Source organism: Bacillus rossius, chromosome 14 (assembly GCF_032445375.1).
Source record: "Bacillus rossius redtenbacheri isolate Brsri chromosome 14, Brsri_v3, whole genome shotgun sequence".
Classification (NCBI taxonomy): Eukaryota; Metazoa; Arthropoda; class Insecta; order Phasmatodea; family Bacillidae; genus Bacillus; species Bacillus rossius.
In genome coordinates, this window is record NC_086341.1 from 35532311 (window position 1) to 35552819 (window position 20509).

Here is a 20509-nt window from a genome sequence, read left to right on the forward strand (position 1 = left end):
TCACTACTTAAAAAATTGGTTGTCTGTAAAGTCGGTTTACGGACGATAGTTTAACGTGACAACGTCATAACAAAGCATTGATGAAATGATTGCACACTTTTATTAATAAAATTTAATCATTATCACTATTTTGTTTGGATACAAAGAAGGAGTGAAATGAAATCTACAATTTAATTTATAAATTCACTTTTATTTGCACTCATTAATTCAAATATGTTTATTACTTTAACAAAGAGATTATTTTAACTATAACTTTTATATATGTTTGCTCTTAACTTCTTCCAATCTGTGTTATTCTGTTAAGGATAGGACGATGATAGGAAAAGTAGGAAAGTTTAATTTGCCTCGAAAAAGTCAAATCAATGGTTGTTCCAATCGAGTGGAAGAGATATAGATGCGGCGAAAGCATACAATGAGCGTAACGGGACACAGCGTAATGGGACAATGTGCGTAACGGGACTTTTTTTCGTGCGTGCAGCCGGCGTTCATCGTTTTATTAGACGTTGTCACGTCAAAAATCGGTTGTAATCCTGGGATTACCCATTTATAGTTTAATATTCTTGGATAACTCTTGTAATGACTATGAAGCTCAGTGGCTAAGTGCATTGTTTGAATTCCTGAGTATTCATTTACAAACCCCAAAATGGACCAAACATGTTTTAACCTTTTTTATACAACACATTGTTTTATATTTTTACACTATAATTTAAGCAAATTATATTATTATTTGATGTTTCAATTACTAATTTTATATGAACTTTAAATACTTAGTTAAGTGTTTTTCTTACACTAGTAGACATATAACCATTTATTTTAAATATAATCAATTTAAATATTACAAACACAATCGAAGATATCTGTATATAAGAAGAGTTTCAATTTGTAGGTGTATACGTTTGTTTGTTTTTTATACAAATCTACATTTTTAACACTAAGCTTGATGAAATTTGGTGCAATCGAAACAAGAGGAAGGTCACTGTCTACATGAGATTTCGAAATACTATTCGCACTCAAATTTTCCAGCACATTAAAACAGAAATTTGAAAATAGGTACTTAATGAATTGTTTTCTCAATTCGCGATCAAAATAAGGTTAAAATTACTGTCAACAAATAATATCTAAAAAAAAAGGTGGCAGGGCCCCGGTATATAAAAAGTTTAGAAAAAAACACCGCATACCCTTCCCCTCATTCCTAAAGAAAAATTTCGTTTTTCTTAGGGAAATTGTGCACATTTTACGTTCAAACTAAGGGAAAAATTACAGTTTTTAAATGATTGAGAAAAAGAAGAAAGTCACTGTCCACATAAGATTTCGAAAAACCACCCCAAATCATTTTTCATCTCTTAAAGCAGAATTTTGCTACTTGGAGAGCAAATTTTGCACTTGAAGTTGAAAGTAAAAGGAAATTTACTGGCCGCATGTGATTTTTAAAACTTCCCTATTTCTTCTTTGCCACTCGTTAAGGCAGACTTATGATATTTCCAAATAAAATTTTTGCAATTTTTATTTTACAAATAAGGGGAAATTATAGTTTTAATCTTATTTCGAAAAAATATCCCCATACCTATTTGTTACCCCTTGAATCATAGTTTTTCTAATTCAATTTTTTAAAAACTCTCCATCCCCGTGTCCAAACGATATTTAGAAAAACCACCCCTATCCCCCTTTCCCACATCTTAAACATAATTTCGTACACCTAACATTCAAAATAACAAAATAACTTTTTTCATCTGATTTAGAAAAAACTACCCCTTGCCCCCTGTTTCAAAGAGATTTCCAAAACCACGCCCCAACCCCTTTCCCAACTTTTTAAGCATAATTGTGTACCACTTATTAATATGGTGCATACTTTATGTTCAAGTAAGGGGAGAAACTGTTTTTAGTAGATTTTTTAAATAAAGTAATTTTCCTATTTCTCTATCCTACCACTTGAAATTATAGTTTTACTACTTCTTAATGAAATTTACACACTTGACGTTCAAAATTTTTTTAATATGTTAAATAGAAAAGTTATAGTTACAACGCGCGTACAAGCACTTTTTTTTATTATTAGAAAACATTTCTGGAGTGACTTACTGCACCTGCGAACAAGGGAATTCGAGGACCATACAAAGCAGTCCGGTGATGCGGATAGCCTTGCTCTGTGAGGGGTAGACGTTATTTCCCTTTATAATAAGAATTTCGTTTTGAAGTTGTACTTTATTTTTGGCGTTTTCAGCTTTCGAAACGAACGAAAATGCAATGAGTTGTTCACTCACGCAAGGCAACGGCAACGTTTGCGCAAAAACGTTATACTTCTTATGGCGCAGAGTAAATAAAGAGCCTTATCGTGCGTTTTAAATAAGGAAATTGGATTTATTTTTTGCCAGGTTGTAAAATATTTTTCTGCTTTAACCACATGCCGAGGTCGTCAAGATAACCGACCACGTTTTTTCTGTACGTTTATTACGCTTATGTGAATTTCGTGAGACATACAATGCGTAACGGTGTGCCAAATAAATCCTTGTGATAGTTAAACTATCATGAAATGCTTTTCATAAACTTCAATAATCAAGAAAAAGAAAAATCGTGACTTAAATTTGTTTTCGTTAAAACCAAAATTTAATAAAACAAGTTTTTCCAGGAGTTATTTCATTGTCAGGTAGCTCAGTGGTAAAAGGTGTGTTACTACATGCAAAGGTTTCCTTTATTGAAGCCCATAAATGGAAAAAAAAATTTGTAACTGTTTTTATAACTTATTATTTTAGGTTCATCAATCAAATTAAAACATTATACTGCTACTTACTTCTTAAACTAATTTTCATAGTAACTTTTGTTGTGAGTCCATTGGTATCGTTATTTTATACTTTTGTTATGAACGCAGACAGGACTGCGACACGCACCAGGTTCGGAGCTGGCTGGCGGCCCTGCACGGCCACTGGCGTCATGCGCTGTGTCAAGTGCCGTCCACTGATTCAAGGCATGCCACGCGTGTGTCTGGCCGGATTACAAGGGTCGTCGCTACCACAATCACGCCCCCCCTTCCGCTCCTCAAGCATCGTCTTTCCTCGGCGCTGTTATCTATCGCTGAGCGGCCTTGGGAATTCCGTGGGCCGCCGCGAGCAGTGGCTTGAATGAGCTCCGCCTTTCTCGATTTTTCGGGCGTCGGGTTGGCCCAGGATGACGCGACTCGTCACAGTTGCTCTCGTTGGTTCGAGAAGGGCACCTCAGGTACTTGAGCAGTGACGCCGGCCTCCGCGGGAGTTCCTAGCGAGTTCCGCGAGTGAATGTGCGAAATCGAAGAATTAAATTGTATTTGAAATACTCTCTTTGAAAAAACTTATTGGCACTGCATAAAGCCTGGGCAACCCGTAGTACTTTAGCCTTTAGGGATCGTCCATTAATCACGTGAGGCTCGAAAGGGGGGGGGGGTGGTGTCGGGAAAAATCACGAAATATCACAAGGGGGGAGGGGGGGGGTTGTAGAGAGATATCACGTGTATTTATTTTTTCGCGCGATTTCTACTAAACCGAAAAGGGAAGCGTGACCTTGACTCGCCGTAGCCAGGCAACAATATCCCCGCCCGCCGCAACATGAACCACCCGGCTCGGCTTGCCAGTCTCCAGTAAGACTGTGATTTAGGCGCCGAATACATGCGTATATCACATATAAGCCTTTCCTTTATTATTTTTATGCCAGTGAAAATAAACCTGCAACCTTAATGTGTGTCTGGACATTTTTATCACTGTGCTTAATTTTCCAGAATTAAATTAGATTATACCTATATTTAAAGATAATATTCTGAAATTTTTAAAAATATTTTGTACCAAAAAAATACACGTGATTTATTGGGGGGGGGGGGGGGTAGTCTGAAACCTCACCACAAATCACTAGGGGGGAGGGGGGTTAAAAATTTGCTAAAAAAACATCACGTGATTAATGGACGACCCCTTATTTATACATACATGCAAATAACTGTACGTTGTTACGCCCCTCGTACCTCAAAATTATATCATTTTAATTTAATAATAAAAAACCGTGGAAACTCCTGGGTTCAAAAATATTGAGGAAATTAAAGTTATTTACCAGAGGGGGCACGAGGTGGTGAACAAGACAAATTTAGACTCCCTGCACACAAGCAACTTGGGAGCTAGTGGGTCGTTATATATAATAAGGTATATAATAAATAAATAAACACCACATAAGTAGCTTGGTGTATAGGTTCCCTGTTTTATTTAAAAATGTAAATAATTAATTCAGTTTTCCATTTGTTTTGGCATTTGTAAGTTTCCCATTGAATGGTATTAACAATATATTTAAGTTATTAGAGAATGGGCCGGCCCGATATTATTAAAACAACACATATTCAACTTTAACAAACGATGATTACATAAACAAAACTTTGAAGTATCATACCAAAATTTGATTCGTCCAATGATTACATAGATAATTATTTTCCTTGATTGTACATGTTCTTGAGGATTAAGTTCTTAAGTCACTGCTCGCTGGTAGGCTATTTATTCGTTTAATGTAGTTCGTAGACAGAAATAGGGGAGATGTTTATTTTACATTATCACCCGGGTCTTCTAGTTAAGACGTCGGGCCGGGAAAGATCTCTTCTAATGGGACTCGGAGCTCGAGGTCCAGGACAACAAGCTGGGGGCAATTTGTCTCCCCAGCACTTGGACCCTGTCTGAAACTCAAGTCAAATTCAAAACGAATTAGACCTGCTTCCAGACAGTCATACACAATCGGCGCGAAAGGTCAGCAAACTGCAATTCGGGGAGAAAAAAAATCGAAGTCACTCACCAAACAGGGTATAGCTCCAGGGCTCAGGAGGTGTCTCGCGCCGACATCAGGATGGCGCGGACCGAGGAAATCGCGGACGACGCATAAGAAACCAAATTTTCAGTAAAATAAAAAAAATAATAAAAATTAACTAAAACATGACTTTTTCTAATGACTACTCCTGACTGGCTACTGAACAACTGGTATCACATCTCTCAATACCGCTGACTACATTCTTAATAGAAAGGCGTTTCCGTCGTAGCCACGACAAGAGTCAGAGAGAAGTTTTGCCCGAACTGCTGCGCGGTTAGTAGCCAATGTCAGAGTCCTCTCATGGAGGACCACGCTCCTAATTAAAACGGGCGCTAAGGCCCTAGGTCAAAGGAGGGGGAAGGTTTGGTTCCAGGCCGAACATTTCCGAAGGAGTCGGAGGCGGGCGTGACAACAACACGACATGCGCGCTCTCTACCGGCGGTAACAGGAAGCTACATACAAACGACTATTACAGGCCGCGGGGAGGAAGCATAGGGCCTTAAGGCGTAGCTGGTGGTGCGCTCTGGCGGCCTAAAGGGGAACTAAAGGAGGCGGTGAACTGAACCGCCGCCAGGTGTCACTGGCATAGTCTCTGCTCGCTGGCCACCAGGGCCGAAGTTGCTTTTTCTGCCGCTAGTTGTCGTGGAGGTCTCTGTAGGACAAGGGAGAATATCCTTGGAGTAGGCCATCGTCTTGGTGAGGTTCACGTCAGGTCACTGCTCCTAGCATAATTTCTCAGAACTAAGGGGTGGTGGAGAGAGAGGGGAGGATGGACAGAAAACGCCACTAGGCTGGGAACGGAGGTCCACTGGAGACTCGTTCGTGCCGAGACTCGCTACTCTCAGCAGGCCTCTAAGAAGTAGCAGTTTGCAGGCCAGAAGCTGCTCTCTGCGATTTTCGTCATGCAGCGAATTAATATTACAAACCCGGGACGTAACTGCAGGCGAGAGAAATTTCAACCGGGCTGCCCATGTCCACATTAGACTAGCAAAATATCATATAGGTCCCTGAGAAAGGTGCTTCGGTCCACTGGCACAATGTTTAACTACGTGGCGTACACCAGCCTAACAAAGAGTAAATCACCCCTTTAGTAACCAGATAAATTGAAAAAAATAAAATTTCCAAAAATAATTAAAAATATAATAACAAATTTAAAAGAAACGTGTCGAAATGCCTAATTTCCGGCACAACGTCCATGATGCAGTAAAAAAAAATTAATTTAAAAAAAGTTATTTTCCAGATTTTTATTTAATTATTTTTTAAAAGTTAATTTATAAATATTTTAATTGTATGAAATAAAATTTAAGAATAACTTCTAACGCACGTACATAAGTACAAGCACGTTGTTTTTTTCCGTCTTAGAAACTGCATTTATGCCACATTTTCACCTCCCAGCCTACAAAAAATTAATTAATACATTGAAACCACTTGCATTAGTTAGTTCCTGCAATTATATTCCGGAAATTAAATTTCAATGAATAAAAATTGATTTCCTCTTGTTTGTAGAAAAAATAATCATTTTCTTATAAAACTTATTAATCATAATGAAAATAAAATAATATTTTCTTTTCTATCTTTATGTGTCTTTATAATATTAAAATGTAAATTTGATTTGTATCGTTGGCAAACCTGTAATGTTTATTGGGCTGGGTGTCGTCGTCATTGAATTTGTTTTGTGTATTTATGCAATGTTTGGGTGGAAGTAGTTATGAGATTTTATTTTAATTTTTGACTAGTATAGTTATGATTTGTGACTTTAATAAAACACTTACTCTCAAAACTACTTTTATTTGGTTATCCGCACACAGTTTTTATTATTGTTTTAATAAGTGTTAAGGTGCGTTTTCATACCTAACCTACAAGTATGTGACTGAAATGTTTAAATGTATATGTAAACATGTCGCAGCAAAGAAAATAAAACATATATTTCTAGATGTAGCATTGATATTAAAATTGTTAATACAATTTAAAATACCTTAATACAGTTTGCAAGGAAAAAAATTGATAATAATTGTGCACTAATGGACTGTCAGATGGCATTCTATATCTTCCAGATAGGCTCGTTTGACAGTGACTTGAAAAAGGAAAAACGAAATTTAAACGCAAGATTACTATGTTCCGCTATCGTGTGCTGGTTATACAGTGCACGGACATTACATACGTCAACTAATGAGAGACAGACATAACAAACACTACTTGTTTTGATTTTTATATATATATATATATATATATATATATATATATATATTTATATAAAATATTACACTGGATAATCTAATGACAATGAACGTATACAATAATTTTTTACTTAAACAGTTTTGAACGTATTTAAAATGTAAACAAACATGGTTACTATAGCTACCAAATACTCATTTTCTAATGGACGCAGGGAGTAACATTAGTAAAAAAGATGGGTTTTGCCAAGATAATCTGTATGAGTCCATGTTATATGTATGCCATTGTAGAACGTTGTATATTCTTTGTTCCATGAGATAGATATACATTTACATTATCAACCTTGGCTTCTGTGTTGTTGCAGAACAGGCCATAAATTAAAGCCAAACAAATTATTGTTGTCAAAAATGTGTTTTTTTTTTTTTTTTTTCAGATAGAGGTAACGGTGTCTTGGAAAGTTATCAGGATAGCTCATCGACGAAGCCGTAATGTGTTCCTGTGTTTCCTGGCGAGACATTGGTTGACTGGATTCATCCTGGGAGCGTTGTTGGCTTCTGCGTTATTGTATTATTCCCTACTGGAAAATCGGCATGGTAAATAGTAATTTATTCTGTGCACTTAATTTGCAAAGCATTATCTAGTCTGCTTTGTAGGAATTTTGTTGGTCTAACCACAGATGCTGCCACAGATTGCTCTGTTGCTCTACACTGCTTACCATGCTGCAGTGAAATCAGATGCTTTGCTGATGAGTATAGTATCGTTTGCTTACAATAGAAGCAGAGTAAGGGTCACTTAATTCTGTAACTTGGTGCATTGGTAATTAAAACTTTGGTTTACATACTCATTGGGTCAAATCTCAATATCCTCGAATCCTTATCTTGAATTTGAACCCCAGAGAGTACCACAAATATTCCTCTCGATTCCAAATCTTAAGTGTCAAGGGTCAAAAATAAAATAATGAACAATAAATGAAAAATATTAGCTATGGTGTTGAAACATTCTACTATTTAAATGGTGGTTTTACAAACCAAGTTTCCAGAATCAATACATATTGTAATTTTATTTAGGTAGGTATATTATTACACATTACAAGTACATTATCTTGGTGAATGGTAACAGAATAAAAATGATAAAAAAAAAATTGACCTAATAAACTTGAGAGGTTATTAGAGTTGAATTTTTTTTAATTACTTTATTTCCTTTAATAATTTTTTTGCAATCTTTTTCCTCGAATATTTATTGCTTTGAATATATAATCCTATGATATATTTGATGGTATTTGAGGTTTTGATCGGCCCGTCCGTAATTAAAATTAATTCAGTGTACGAGACTTCCCATTGGTGCAGCGGCTGTACATATTATTCTCACATTTCTTTGGTTCACGTCATTCATAATGGCCAATCACGTGCACAGTACTGATTGGCAGTTAGAGTCAGCAAGCCTTGCAAATTAAATTGAATGATTTACGTCGCCAGGGCCGTGACTAATTTGCAGTAAACTACACAGTTCATTCATTATTTTGACTGTGATGGTCTCTATAGTGCAGTCTAGGTAATCTGAAGACTTTTGAGTTGTTGCATATGGTTTTCTTTTTGTCAAGAAGTCGTTATAGAGTCCTCTATCAGGGTGACCATGTTCTGGAAAGTCAGGGAAGTTAGAATTGGTCAGGGAAAGTCAGGGAATTGGGAAAGTCATGGAAATTCCCCAGTGGTAGTAATTTAAGGGGAAAACTTCATGCTACAGTGTGTCATGACCCAGGCAGTGAAAGATTATTTTTAGATGTTGTTTTAGTGCATAGTCATGGTATGAGAATGTTGGAAGCTGTATTTTAGTTATTTCTTTCAGAAAATTACAAAATAGGTATATTATTTTTTTTTTTAAAGTCAGGTAAATTATATTTTTGGTCATGGCAAAGTCAGGAAAATTTTATTGCAGTTTCGTATGTACACCTGTAAGTGGACTGTAATTTTTAACAGGTCATTCTCACCAAGGGCGCCCATATGATAATTTGTAGGAGGGGGGGGGGGGGGCCAGACTTAGGGGTATGAAGTATTTTTAATATTTTGGAAGACTAACTGTGGCTTGTTACTAGCCATAAAATAGTTACAGTTCTGACCCTGTTAAATATTTTTGTCCTGTTACTAAAATACTAGACCACAGTACTCATTCGCCATAAAAAAAACTTTATTGGCTACTTTATTAATTAAATATTAACTATTTTATTGAAACAAGTGAATTTGTAGCAACACACATGCAGGAATACAGTCCTTATATTTTTGCAGCGTCTCGGGTACACGAATATCAAGAATACAGTCCTTCAACTCATTGCTCTCTTTACCCCTAAATAAATGTTGCGTACAAATTAAATTAAAATAATTATAAAGTTTAAAACATGTTGGTCAAAAGATTTAACTTTGGTAGAGAAACAATTTAAATATGTTATCACAGTAAGAAAATAGTTGTTTTTAAATGTAACACCTGAACTATGCTTATAATTATAGTCAAAAATTGCTTCAAACAATTTTTTTTTCAACTGTTGTTTACCTTTACCATGGCGATATTGTATCACACAAAATATTCCCTCGTTCACAGTTAAATGAATATTAGTATGTTTCGATATGAATCATAATTGCTTATCATTTAGAATTAGCACAGTTGGATTCAGTAGTCGAGGACTATAAGTTTATTTAGTGATAGTAAAGCTTAAAATTTCAAATGTGAAATCTGTTTACAATATTCAAATAAGATATAAGTTACTATCAAAAGGAATTGTTTCAAATCATGTAACTTCAAACTAAATTTAATATTATCAGCTCAAATCATGTTATCAATGAGTGCCTTTAAACAGTGCTTACGGCTATTTTTGCTCAATGGTGTCAGCAAATTGGACCACTGGATATGAACTACACTTAAGGGACAAGGTAAATTCTCAAAAGTAAATTGCAAAGTTAAGTTATTAATCAAACAGCAACTTCTAATTCCATCTGATCAGACACAAAATCAACATTATAGTTAGAACAAATTAAAATTTAGTTCATGCCAAAAATTATTCACAATAAAATAAAATTAAAAATTAAAAATGAACTTCTGGAAAATTAGTGTGATCTCAGATTATATGAAAAGAAAATTATTTAGGTACTTGATAATCGATAGTTCAAGGGACTCTCGAAAATTGTTCAAATGCTATTCAATACGACGACAGCTAACCTCCGTCAGTACACGCGAAAGCATGACGACACAGATGACCTCTGGCTCTGCAACACAGCTGTGCGTGGTCCGGGAACTATGGCTGCTCACTGCCGCTGCATCCTTCCTCGCAGTGGGAAAGGTCTTGTTCGGTACGCACCAATGGTCGACTTCGAAGTTCTGTGTGAAACACGGCGCCCTCAACTGCTTCTATATCACCACTGCCGGTCAATCGTTGGCCTTCCTTCCTTCCGGCTGGAGCGGTTTTGATATGAACTTGCAGAAATTCTTCTCCTCAGCTCGATTCTCTTCAGTTAAAAATGTTGATCGCTGGCATTACAGCACGTTGAACAGCGTCAGTAATCAGTCTTGCAGGCTGTAAACTTTGTTGACTGGTTTCATTCGTTTCCGTCGTGAAAATTTGATAGTTCGTTTCAAAGCAAGCAATAGATCGTGATAAACCCTATCGTGGTTGCAGTTTATCGCCTACGATGATTCAAATTTGATGTCACAATAATCTAATTCATTAATGCTACTTCTGCCACATTACTTTATTAGTAAAAACTTGAATGTCAGTCGAAACTATAATAAAATCTTGCAAAATTGATATCTCATGGATAATCAGAAGTAACAACGATGTCTCTACAAAACCGTGGTAGAACGAATACTCCGTTCTAAAGAATGTACTTTTCCTTTGCTATTTAAATGACTTTAAGATGTCAAAACACAAAACATAAGCTGAATGTCCTAGCTATCGCTATTCCCTGGATATGCTAGCCAATCATTAACTTTCTTACAAGTTCATCTTCTTATAATAATTAAATTTATTGTTTAACACATGAATTTCAATGGGTTATTGATAAAATATGAACATTTTATGAAACAAGCAAAGATAAAAAAAAGAGGAATTTCATATCAGTGTCTAAACACAATCATAAAGGATTAACCTAATTTAAGTTAACAGAATTGTTAAGTAGGAATAAAGTATAATAATTTAGTTTTCAGAATCTTATGCTTCTCTACCTTCATAATTTAATACAGAAAACAAATTAAAAATGCACACATCACACGATTTTTCACTGGTATTGACATAAAAAGCAAATTTTAAGATAAATTATTATGCATAAGTTTGATTACGGATTTTACTCTAATATTTATCTGAAAAAAGCAAAATGTAAATTTAGTTTCTTCTTGCCGAACAAGTCAAGCACTTTTTCCTCGAAACCAGGGTTTTTCACTCTTTTCCTGTGGACACTTAGAAGGCACAAGCTGGACAGACGGTCCTCGCCAGTAGTACTTCTCAGCCACGTCTTCACTTTACGCAGTGTGCTGAAAGAACACTCTACTGTGCAAGTTGTGGGGGGTATGGTTTGGTAGAATATAAGCAGTCTCCTTACTGCTGGGTAAAACATTGTTTCTGAAAGTATATCAGGGAGCTTTGTTTTTTCCAAACATTCCTTATTCGTCCAGACGTCATACCATAATCTGGCTTCTGCTTCCAAGTTGTCGATTTGATAAAACTTTTGCAAACTTTTTATATGTCTCATGAAATCTTCTTTCGTCTCCTTTTTCATCAAATGTGGGTGAAGAATTCCACCTTTAAAAGGTATGCCTTTATCTCTTTCTAATCTTGTAGTAAGTGAGATGATTATAGAATCCATGTACGGATTGTAAATTGCAACTTTGAAATAGTCTTCAGGTGATGAGCACTGGACATTCACATTACATCTGTGGGTCTGCCTTCCAGCCAATATTGGGATTTTTATATCTATGTCAAGCTCATTACAATCTTCTTTTACTGCCTCGAAAATGGTTTTGAATTCGTCATTGCTTTCTCTCTGCTTTTGAAAATTTTCTAGCAGGTCATTATTGATGTATCTGTCACCACACAAAAGTTAACATGATGCAATGCGTGGTGCAACTGTGGTTAGTCGCTGTGAGGTCACTTTATATCACTCGTGCAATGAGGCAAGTTATGGAAGTAAAAAAAAAAAATAAGGGGAACGCAGGGGAGGGCAGTGGGCAGACGGAAGTCATTGTTTTTATTATTTAATATTATATATATTCCGTTCAATAAATTATAACATGTATCTTCAGGGGGTGGGGTGTTTAAAATTTTATGAAGATGACGATTTTACGAATGCAATCCAAGCGACCGTGAGCGTACGTAAAATCGGGATTCCAGTGTAAATTGCTTCAGAGTCTACTGAAGGTAGCGGAATCCTCATCCTTTTAAACACTTTTGAAGGGAAAAAAAGGTTTTCCTCTAAAGTCAAAATTCCAACATAAATTTTACGTTGTAGACTTTTCTGAACAAAAATTCTTATTTGAGTAACTTTAATGCTGTAAGCTTACCTTAAAAATTGTGAATATTCTGAGCGGATGTGACGAATGAGGAAAACTAAGAAATGCTACATAATAAAAATGGTTTTGATCTTTACACTTTTCACTGATTTATTTACACTTAAGTTATTTATACTGACTGACTACACTAAACTAAATCTAGACCAGATGCATAAAACTGTAGACCTAAAGACTATTAAAAAGTCTCTGTTTTGAGATGTTATTTGTGAACATACACATTATTATGACGAAAAAGTAGCAAAACATTTCACCGTCTGCAAGCACATGTCAACTGTCGCATCGTCTAACTCAGACTTGTTTAAATCTGTTGTGTTGTGTTATCGCGTGAGCTTGGGTAGCATTACGAAGGGGAATGACTTGCCACGGGCGTTGCGCTTGCCCCCATTTTCTCCCTGTACACAACACCTTATATCGCAGCAGCAGAAACTAATGCTTGAACTAACATAAAAAATGAAGTAGACATATAAAAAACTATATACAATAATATCTTCGTGTTGAACCACTTCTACATAATACCGAATTTAAATAATTTTCTTTAAACACCTGACTACACTATATTTTTTTCCTTCCCTGCCCCCGGGTATGGGCGCCCTTGATTCTCACCTACCTCATCATGGTTTAGAGCCACTTCAGTAAATGTTTCTAATTTGGCATTCAATGGTTTGGGATGTGTTCTGTAATATTGCACCTATCTAGCTGCTGGACTTTAAATTTTTCGGGTGGATTTTGCAGTTGATCCTATCCACCAGGTGGCATTACTGCCATGATAGCATTATTAATTTGCTTAAAGATAATCTTTAATGCCAGTTGTCTTTTCAGTTCGGTATTTCCTTTTCTTTTTTTCTAGTGGGCTAAATTTCATTGATTAATTTTTTTAGGAACAGAACTAAATTGTGGAAGCAAATTGTATTTTAACGTGCTTTAAATACCATTATACTCTATATTGAGTTTTCTTGGTATTTTAGTTAAAACTATAATGACAAAAAATAATCGTGCAAAATCGCTCTTGGCAGTATCTTCGTCTTGAAGCGTGTGTGCATAACCGTGCGATGGTGAACTCCTACAAAAAAAAAAAAGCCATATTATAAAACCATATACTTGTCAGTTGGAGAAGATGTACATCAAGCTGAGTTTGTGTGGTTGTCCGTGGTGACTACATTCTGGAAAAGTCAGAAAAAATCAGGGAAACCACAGAAATGTGGGAATTGGTCTGGGAAAGTCGAGAATTTACTTTGAATCCTGGAAAAGTCATGGAAATTCCCTGGTGACAGTCATTTGTGGGGAAAAGGTCATGCTCCAGCCTGACATCACCCAGCCTGTAATTTATATATATATATATATATGTGTGTGTGTGTGTGTGTGTGTGTGTGTATGTATGTAGAACACAGAAAATGACCTCTATATATATCAAATTACTTTATAGGTATAAAGTAGTTTTATATATATAAAGTCATTTTCTGTGTTCTTTGTCATACACACTTCGAAATGGTGTATGCAAGGTTGTTATAATTTTTATTTTTGTATTATCTAGAGTCCCAGAAATTTCGTGGATTCCTCTGGACTCAGGATAGAATTCAATGTTATAGGTGTGCTCGACCCATGTTTAATTTCCCATTGGTTGATTTCTTAGCGAGAACATTTTTATCCTTGTTATTTGGCACTACCTGATTCGCTTGCTTCTCTCCTAGCTGGACATCGTTGGCTCACGGTCGTAGAGGGGCGTGTCCAGATAACTGCGGTCCAATCATGAACACAGTGCGACAGTGTGGAGGTTTGCATTCTAGCTTGCGACTAAATGAATGCGCGAAAATTCCGTGGCTCTAAATATAATCCTTGGCCAACTATAGAAATTTTTTGATATTTCTTTGAGGAAGTCATAAAGTAGGTAAATAATTTTAAGAAATATGGTCAGAGGAATTAGAAATTAGTATCGTGGAATCAGGATAAAGGTCAGGGAAATGTCATTGCAGATTGTGTGAATGAGTATTGCCTGGCGGGGTGCGTGTGTGCAGCAGAGGGCGGCAACATGCTGGGCTTCACCGGGCGGGAGGCGCGGCTGGCCGGGCGCGTGCGCGAGATGGAGGAGCAGAACCAGCTCCTGCGGCACCAGCTGAGCGTCTCCCAGGACCACCTGGTGGCCGCCATGCAGGCCGGCGGGGGCAACTCCTCGGGCCCCGCGCCCGCCCGGCGGCGGGGGCCGGCCGCCCGCTGCCCCACCCAGGTGCGTCCTCCAACACCTTCTGAGGATACCCGAGTGTTTGAGTAGTTCTGTTCCCAGATTTAGATATTAGATAGTATTTTTAGAAGTATGAAAATAATAAAATGTATATTTTCAAAATAATTTTTCTACATGAAACAAGTAGTTCTGTTTCCAGATTTAGATTTTAAACAGTTTTTTTAGAAGTATGAAAATAATAAAACTTATATTTTCAAATTAATTTTTCTACATGAAACGAGTAGTTCCGTTTCCAGAATTAGATTTTAAAAAGTATTTTTAGAAGGATGAAAATAATAAAATCTATATTTTCAGAATAATTTCTCTACCATGAAACTTCCGGTAAAGTACTCAAGAACTTGCAGTACTCCTTCATCTTCGTTCCTCTGCTGTATTATGTCATGATTACCGCTCAAATCTCACAGTTGCTGTATGCACGCCGTCCAGAGCCTTGCGCTTAGAGGAGATTCCATGCTATAAGCACAATCAAGTGACATACTTATCAACTCGCCTCATTAACACAACTACACCTCTAACCAAGCGACTCCTTTAAGTGTGTTACAAAAGATTATTGAAAAATAAAGTGGCAATCTTTCGAACATATTTTGTTTTATTTCTATTATTGGGACGAATAGAAATTTTCTATTCATTTTGCCACCATTATTTATGCATTTCTCACGTTTTATCAATAATCCGATACTAGCGGCATAAAATTCTTTGGGTTTCTGTTTCAGTCACATTAAGACACACAGCTATTCTATCTTAAAACCATCTCGCATTTGGAAACTGAATATTGCATGTTTGTGAATGCTTCTTCGTAAATACGAAATTAATGTAATCAAAGATGGATGATGCTTTCTTCTCATAAAACCACCTTAAGCTTAAATCTTATCAGTTTGTCACTTAATGACTTTCTCTTGTAGAATGTAGTGATTGGGATGTTAAAATAATAAGAATGTTATATCCCAGAGTTGGCCTGGCTCGGCAACCCGGAATAATAACAAATAAACAATTTTCACTTTTCAAGTTTTGTTCTGATTAATTGCTTTTGAACGTCAAATTGTTTCAAAAATTACATTTCACATTTATTTAAAAGTTACATTTTGTATTGTGAGTTGCCGCAGTCAGACGTCACACCGGTCCAACGACGACACGATAACTGACAACTGAACGACTGCCGGCCATTGCCGACTGCCGGCCATTGCCGACTGCCGCCGACTACTGACGACGACTGACTGTAGACTACTGAACACGCACCACGCAGTTACCATCCCTTTACAAGACAAAACAAAGGGAGGCAACCCTGTGGGCCGACTGACCGATCACAATATTTTTTTTAAAAAATACTGGCATGGGAAACACATCACGCCACCTCAAGGTTCGCCCTGATTGGCTGGCGAGACAGCGCCCAGCGAAAGTTCCAGTTTCTTGGTGCATAGTAACACGTCCACGTGCTGGGATTTTCCAATGATGTACTATCTTGAGGTGTGACAAATGATCTGCTGGCGACAGTGTGTCACGCCCATGTCCTCCTTTCTTTTCAATCTTTCTAGACTGTTCTCGAAAATTACCGGCCATCTATCCATACTATGCTTTAAAATATTTAAAAAAACATAAATAATACACATGTTAATTTTAAATTATAAAGTAGACAAATAATAAAACACTACCTTAAATGAAAACCCGTATAACTGTATACCTTGAGCAATATAATAGGCCGGCAGCAAAGGCATTGCCCAGGAAAGGGGTGGGGGAGGTGTTTGTGGACCTGGGGCCTGTTGAATTTCGAGATTGTTAATAGTTTTTTTAGAAAACCATATGACATGAGCCCCAGTAGAATTTATGTGTTTTTAGGATTATTTAAAATATGGATATTGAAAAGTTGTACATTAAATAATAGAAATGGGTTTGGCAAAATTATTTGCCCCCGGCGTCTTGGTTTATACTTAGGGCCCTGGGCGCAGTAATGCGATTTGGTGGCCAAACTCACCAAAAAAATATGAATACGAGCTACTAAATAAGTGTCAGGTGACAGAAACTGCAAATATATAGCATGTGGTATTATACCTTCAATTTATTTTCTCTGCAAGATAGTTTTCCAGGATGTAACTAGACTAGTTTCCACCTCGAGTGCCTTTTTTTTTTTTTTTTTTTTTTTTTTTTTTAAACCAACCAAACGCAAAACTCTCCCACCATCACCTTATATCGCCACCACATATTAATTCCTCTATTCCAAATATTTTTGATTCAACTTATATGGTAAGTAAATAGATTTATTTGCAGTCATTTCATTTCTAATACATTACAAGTTTCATAGTATGCGAAAAATACAAAGTTTTTAAATATTTTACTGTGTACATATGTGTATCTTTCAATACAAATAATTCAGTTCATGTGCCCTCCAACATTTTTTGTGTTCTAACACTACGATATAGTAAAACTTACTCTTGCACTATTAATTATTTCATTTGAAGTAAACATTTTTATCCCGTAATCTTGCCTTATATAATTAATATTGTTAAATTGTTTGCTAACTGATAAGTTATCATTTTAAATTATTATTTTGTGAAGAGCATTTTTGTCGTGATTTGTGGGTTGGTTTGATTTTGGATAAACAATAAATGCAGTATGTGTGAAACAAGCATAACCGTTCGATTTTAATTATTCGAGTTTCGATTTCGTAAATTAGTTCCTGCTTTTGTACTGCGAGGAGTTATGCTGTTGGAATAGTTACTGTTGGGTGGAGCTTGAATTGTATACTTTTTATTTTCTATTAGGTACTGGTTGTTAATTATAAATCACAAATGTGGCGTCCGGAGCACAAGCCTCGGTCTCATCCCTGACAGTGGTGCGTGTGTTCCCCAGGAGGTGGAGGTCCCGAAGTGCGAGGTGATCCACGTGGCCATCGTGTGCGCCGGCTACAACTCCAGCCGCTCCGTCGTCACCCTCATCAAGTCGATCCTCTTCTACAGCAAGAACCCGCTCCACTTCCACCTGATGGCCGACTCCGTGGCGCAGGTCATCCTGCAGACGCTCTTCTACACGTGGAGCGTTCCTCAAGGTTCACCATCCAAATATATATTTTTCATTTAGAATGGCTACAACTTTTAATAGGTAGAGACCTGCAAAATTCACGGATTCATTCGGTGATAGGCTAGAATTCAAACACATATACCTCTTAGATAATTTTCATATTGGCTTACTGTTCATCTGGACGAATCTCGACCAGTTATAAACCCTCGACCAAAGAAGGATCGAATCGCAGACAAACCAGCTCAGACGACTTACAAGTCGGCAGCCAATGAACTTGCGTTATTTGTTCAAGTGTACAGGGGTATGTGCAGTCTATCCTGAAGGCCATCGAAACCACAAATTTTGCAGGTCTCTATTAATAGGTAACAATGTCAATAGAGACACTATTTTATGGTCTTAGAAAATCCAAAAAAAATAGCAAAAAAAAATTAACTTGTTATAGTCAAAAATAGTATACAATATCAGATTTTTAAACATTAAGGCTTGATCCCACACACATTTCCCCTCCCCCCCCCCCCCCCTCCCCCCCGTTTATTTTTGTTATTACTTTTATTTAAGGGTTATTTCTAAAATTTTAATTTAATATCTCCCTGGCATTTGTTCTGCCACAAATATTTCCTACAGATATTCACGTAGTGTAATATCATGGATGCAAAAAAGTCTTTGTAATTATCATCACCCATGAATGTTTTTGAAAATTTTAAGTGGCATAAAAAAACGTACAGAAGTTATTGAGTTAAAATTTAAATAATAGCCCTTAAGTAAAAGTAATGAGAACATGTAAAAAAAAAAATTTGGTTGTCTGTAAAGTCGGTTTATGAACGCTACTTTAACGTCACAACGTCATAACAAAACATTGATGAAATGATTGCATACTGTTATGAATAAAAATGAATAATTTTTATTGAATTATCACTATTTTGTATGGATACAAAGAAGGAGTGAAATTAAATTTACAATTTAATTGATGAATTTACTTTTATTTGCACTCATTAATTTAAATATGTTTATTACTTTAACGAACAGATTATTTTAACTATAACTTTTATACATATTTGCTATTTAACTTCTTCCAATCTGTGTTATTCTGTTAAGGTTAGGACGATGATAGGAAAAGTAGGAAACAAATGGGAGTGTTTGAAGTTTAATGTGCCTGGAAAAAGTCAAATCGATGGTTGTTCCAATCGAGTGGAAGAGCGATAGATGCGGCGCAAGCGTACAATGAGCGTAACGGGACAAGGTGCTTAACGGGACAGTGTGCGTAACGGGACAATGTGCATAACGGGACACTTTTTCGTGCGTGCAGCCGGCGTTTATTGATTTATTAGACGTTGTCACGTCAAAAAATCTAGCAGGGCATGTGAGACGGCAGCCCGGCAGTAGCGACCGCGAGCACTGAGCGGAGGCGGGACGGTTCGCAGCGGAAGTGAGCTTCTACCTGGCGGACAACGTGGTGCAGGACGTGGCCTGGATCCCCAACAAGCACTACTCGGGCGTGTACGGCCTCATGAAGCTCACCTTGCCCAAGGTGCTGCCCGGAGCGCTGCGCCAGGCCATCGTGCTCGACACGGACGTCACCTTCGCCACCGACATCGCCGAGCTCTGGAGGATCTTCGGCCAGTTCGGCCCCAAGCAGGTGCGTCGCGCTGCCCCCGTGGCGTTTCACACGTCCGTGACAGTGTGTCTTGTGGGGGCGGGCACAATTTAAAACAAGCATTCTTCCTCGGATATGAAAACAATTTCACTTGTGTCTTCAAAACAAAACCGTTTCTATTTTAAGGTATTTTAAAGTTGTTTTTTAATATTTTGGATGGAGAGGGCATACAGATATCTTATGCAATGTGTGTAACATACCGTGTTTTCTTGCATAATCGTAGCACATTTTATTCTAAAATTAATTTTGAAAATTAGGGGTGTGACGATTATGCTGAAAAATTTTTATTTTGTTAGGTAAAGTTATTCATAATAACAAAACCCGTTCATGGAAAGTACGTTTATTTAAAAAAAATGTGGAGTATACAAGAGCAGGCCAAACAATTTATATTAATAATTCATGCAACAAAAACCTTTCTTAAACTTTAAATAGAAAAACGAAATCTGTGACCCGAACGCAAGCCACTTGAATATGTCACGTGAACTAACGTGTAAGTATCGTCGTAGTACACATTTACCACGAAAGAGTGCGGGATTTCAAATGTAGTTAACTCGGCACTCGACACATTTTTATAAGCGCAGACGAACAGATAAAGGTTATAACATTTCACTGTATTATCTTTTCTTTACTGTGCATGAGTTGTCTTGCCTTGGGAAATGCTGGCAACTTTCAAGTATTTTATCATTTTTTGACAGAAATAATATATATATTTTATTTCCTACTCCTTCCTACAAAGAAACATTATTCGCACCAAAAACACATACCAATTGGCTCTGATTTGTGCTTTCCGTAATTCTTATATTTAATCCAAAAATCTTCATATACGTATGCAAAATTTGATTCGGAAAACAGAATTGTACAACCTCAATCAGGAATTCACAACCATGCTAATATAAAATATAACCATTTCTGTTAATTCTTAAGTCATCAGCTGATTCGCACACAATCCTTTATGACACCCATACCTCAATCATAAACCACTACCGTTGTAAACATAACATTACTTAAACGTTGACCCATCTTTACAATTCACTCAATAATGCTTGGAAATTCTATTCTTGTCCAATGTGTAATTTCTGTTT

General features: G+C 36.7%; 1 protein-coding gene across 2 annotated transcripts in view; it reads left to right on the top strand.

The window, feature by feature from the left end:
- The first annotated feature begins 6461 nt into the window (after positions 1-6461).
- Positions 6462-20509, top strand: part of LOC134538766 (xylosyl- and glucuronyltransferase LARGE1-like) — a 61620-nt gene continuing 47572 nt past the window's right edge. Inside the window, exons 1-5 of one of the 2 annotated variants that reach the window (XM_063380251.1) lie at positions 6462-6637; positions 7409-7568; positions 14538-14746; positions 17606-17801; positions 19195-19409. In XM_063380251.1, the coding sequence (XP_063236321.1) occupies positions 14552-14746; positions 17606-17801; positions 19195-19409 (606 nt within the window). In that variant the 5' untranslated portion in view covers positions 6462-6637; positions 7409-7568; positions 14538-14551. The remainder of the gene's footprint in view (positions 6638-7408; positions 7569-14537; positions 14747-17605; positions 17802-19194; positions 19410-20509) is intronic. The other variant, XM_063380252.1, reaches the window with a different exon arrangement.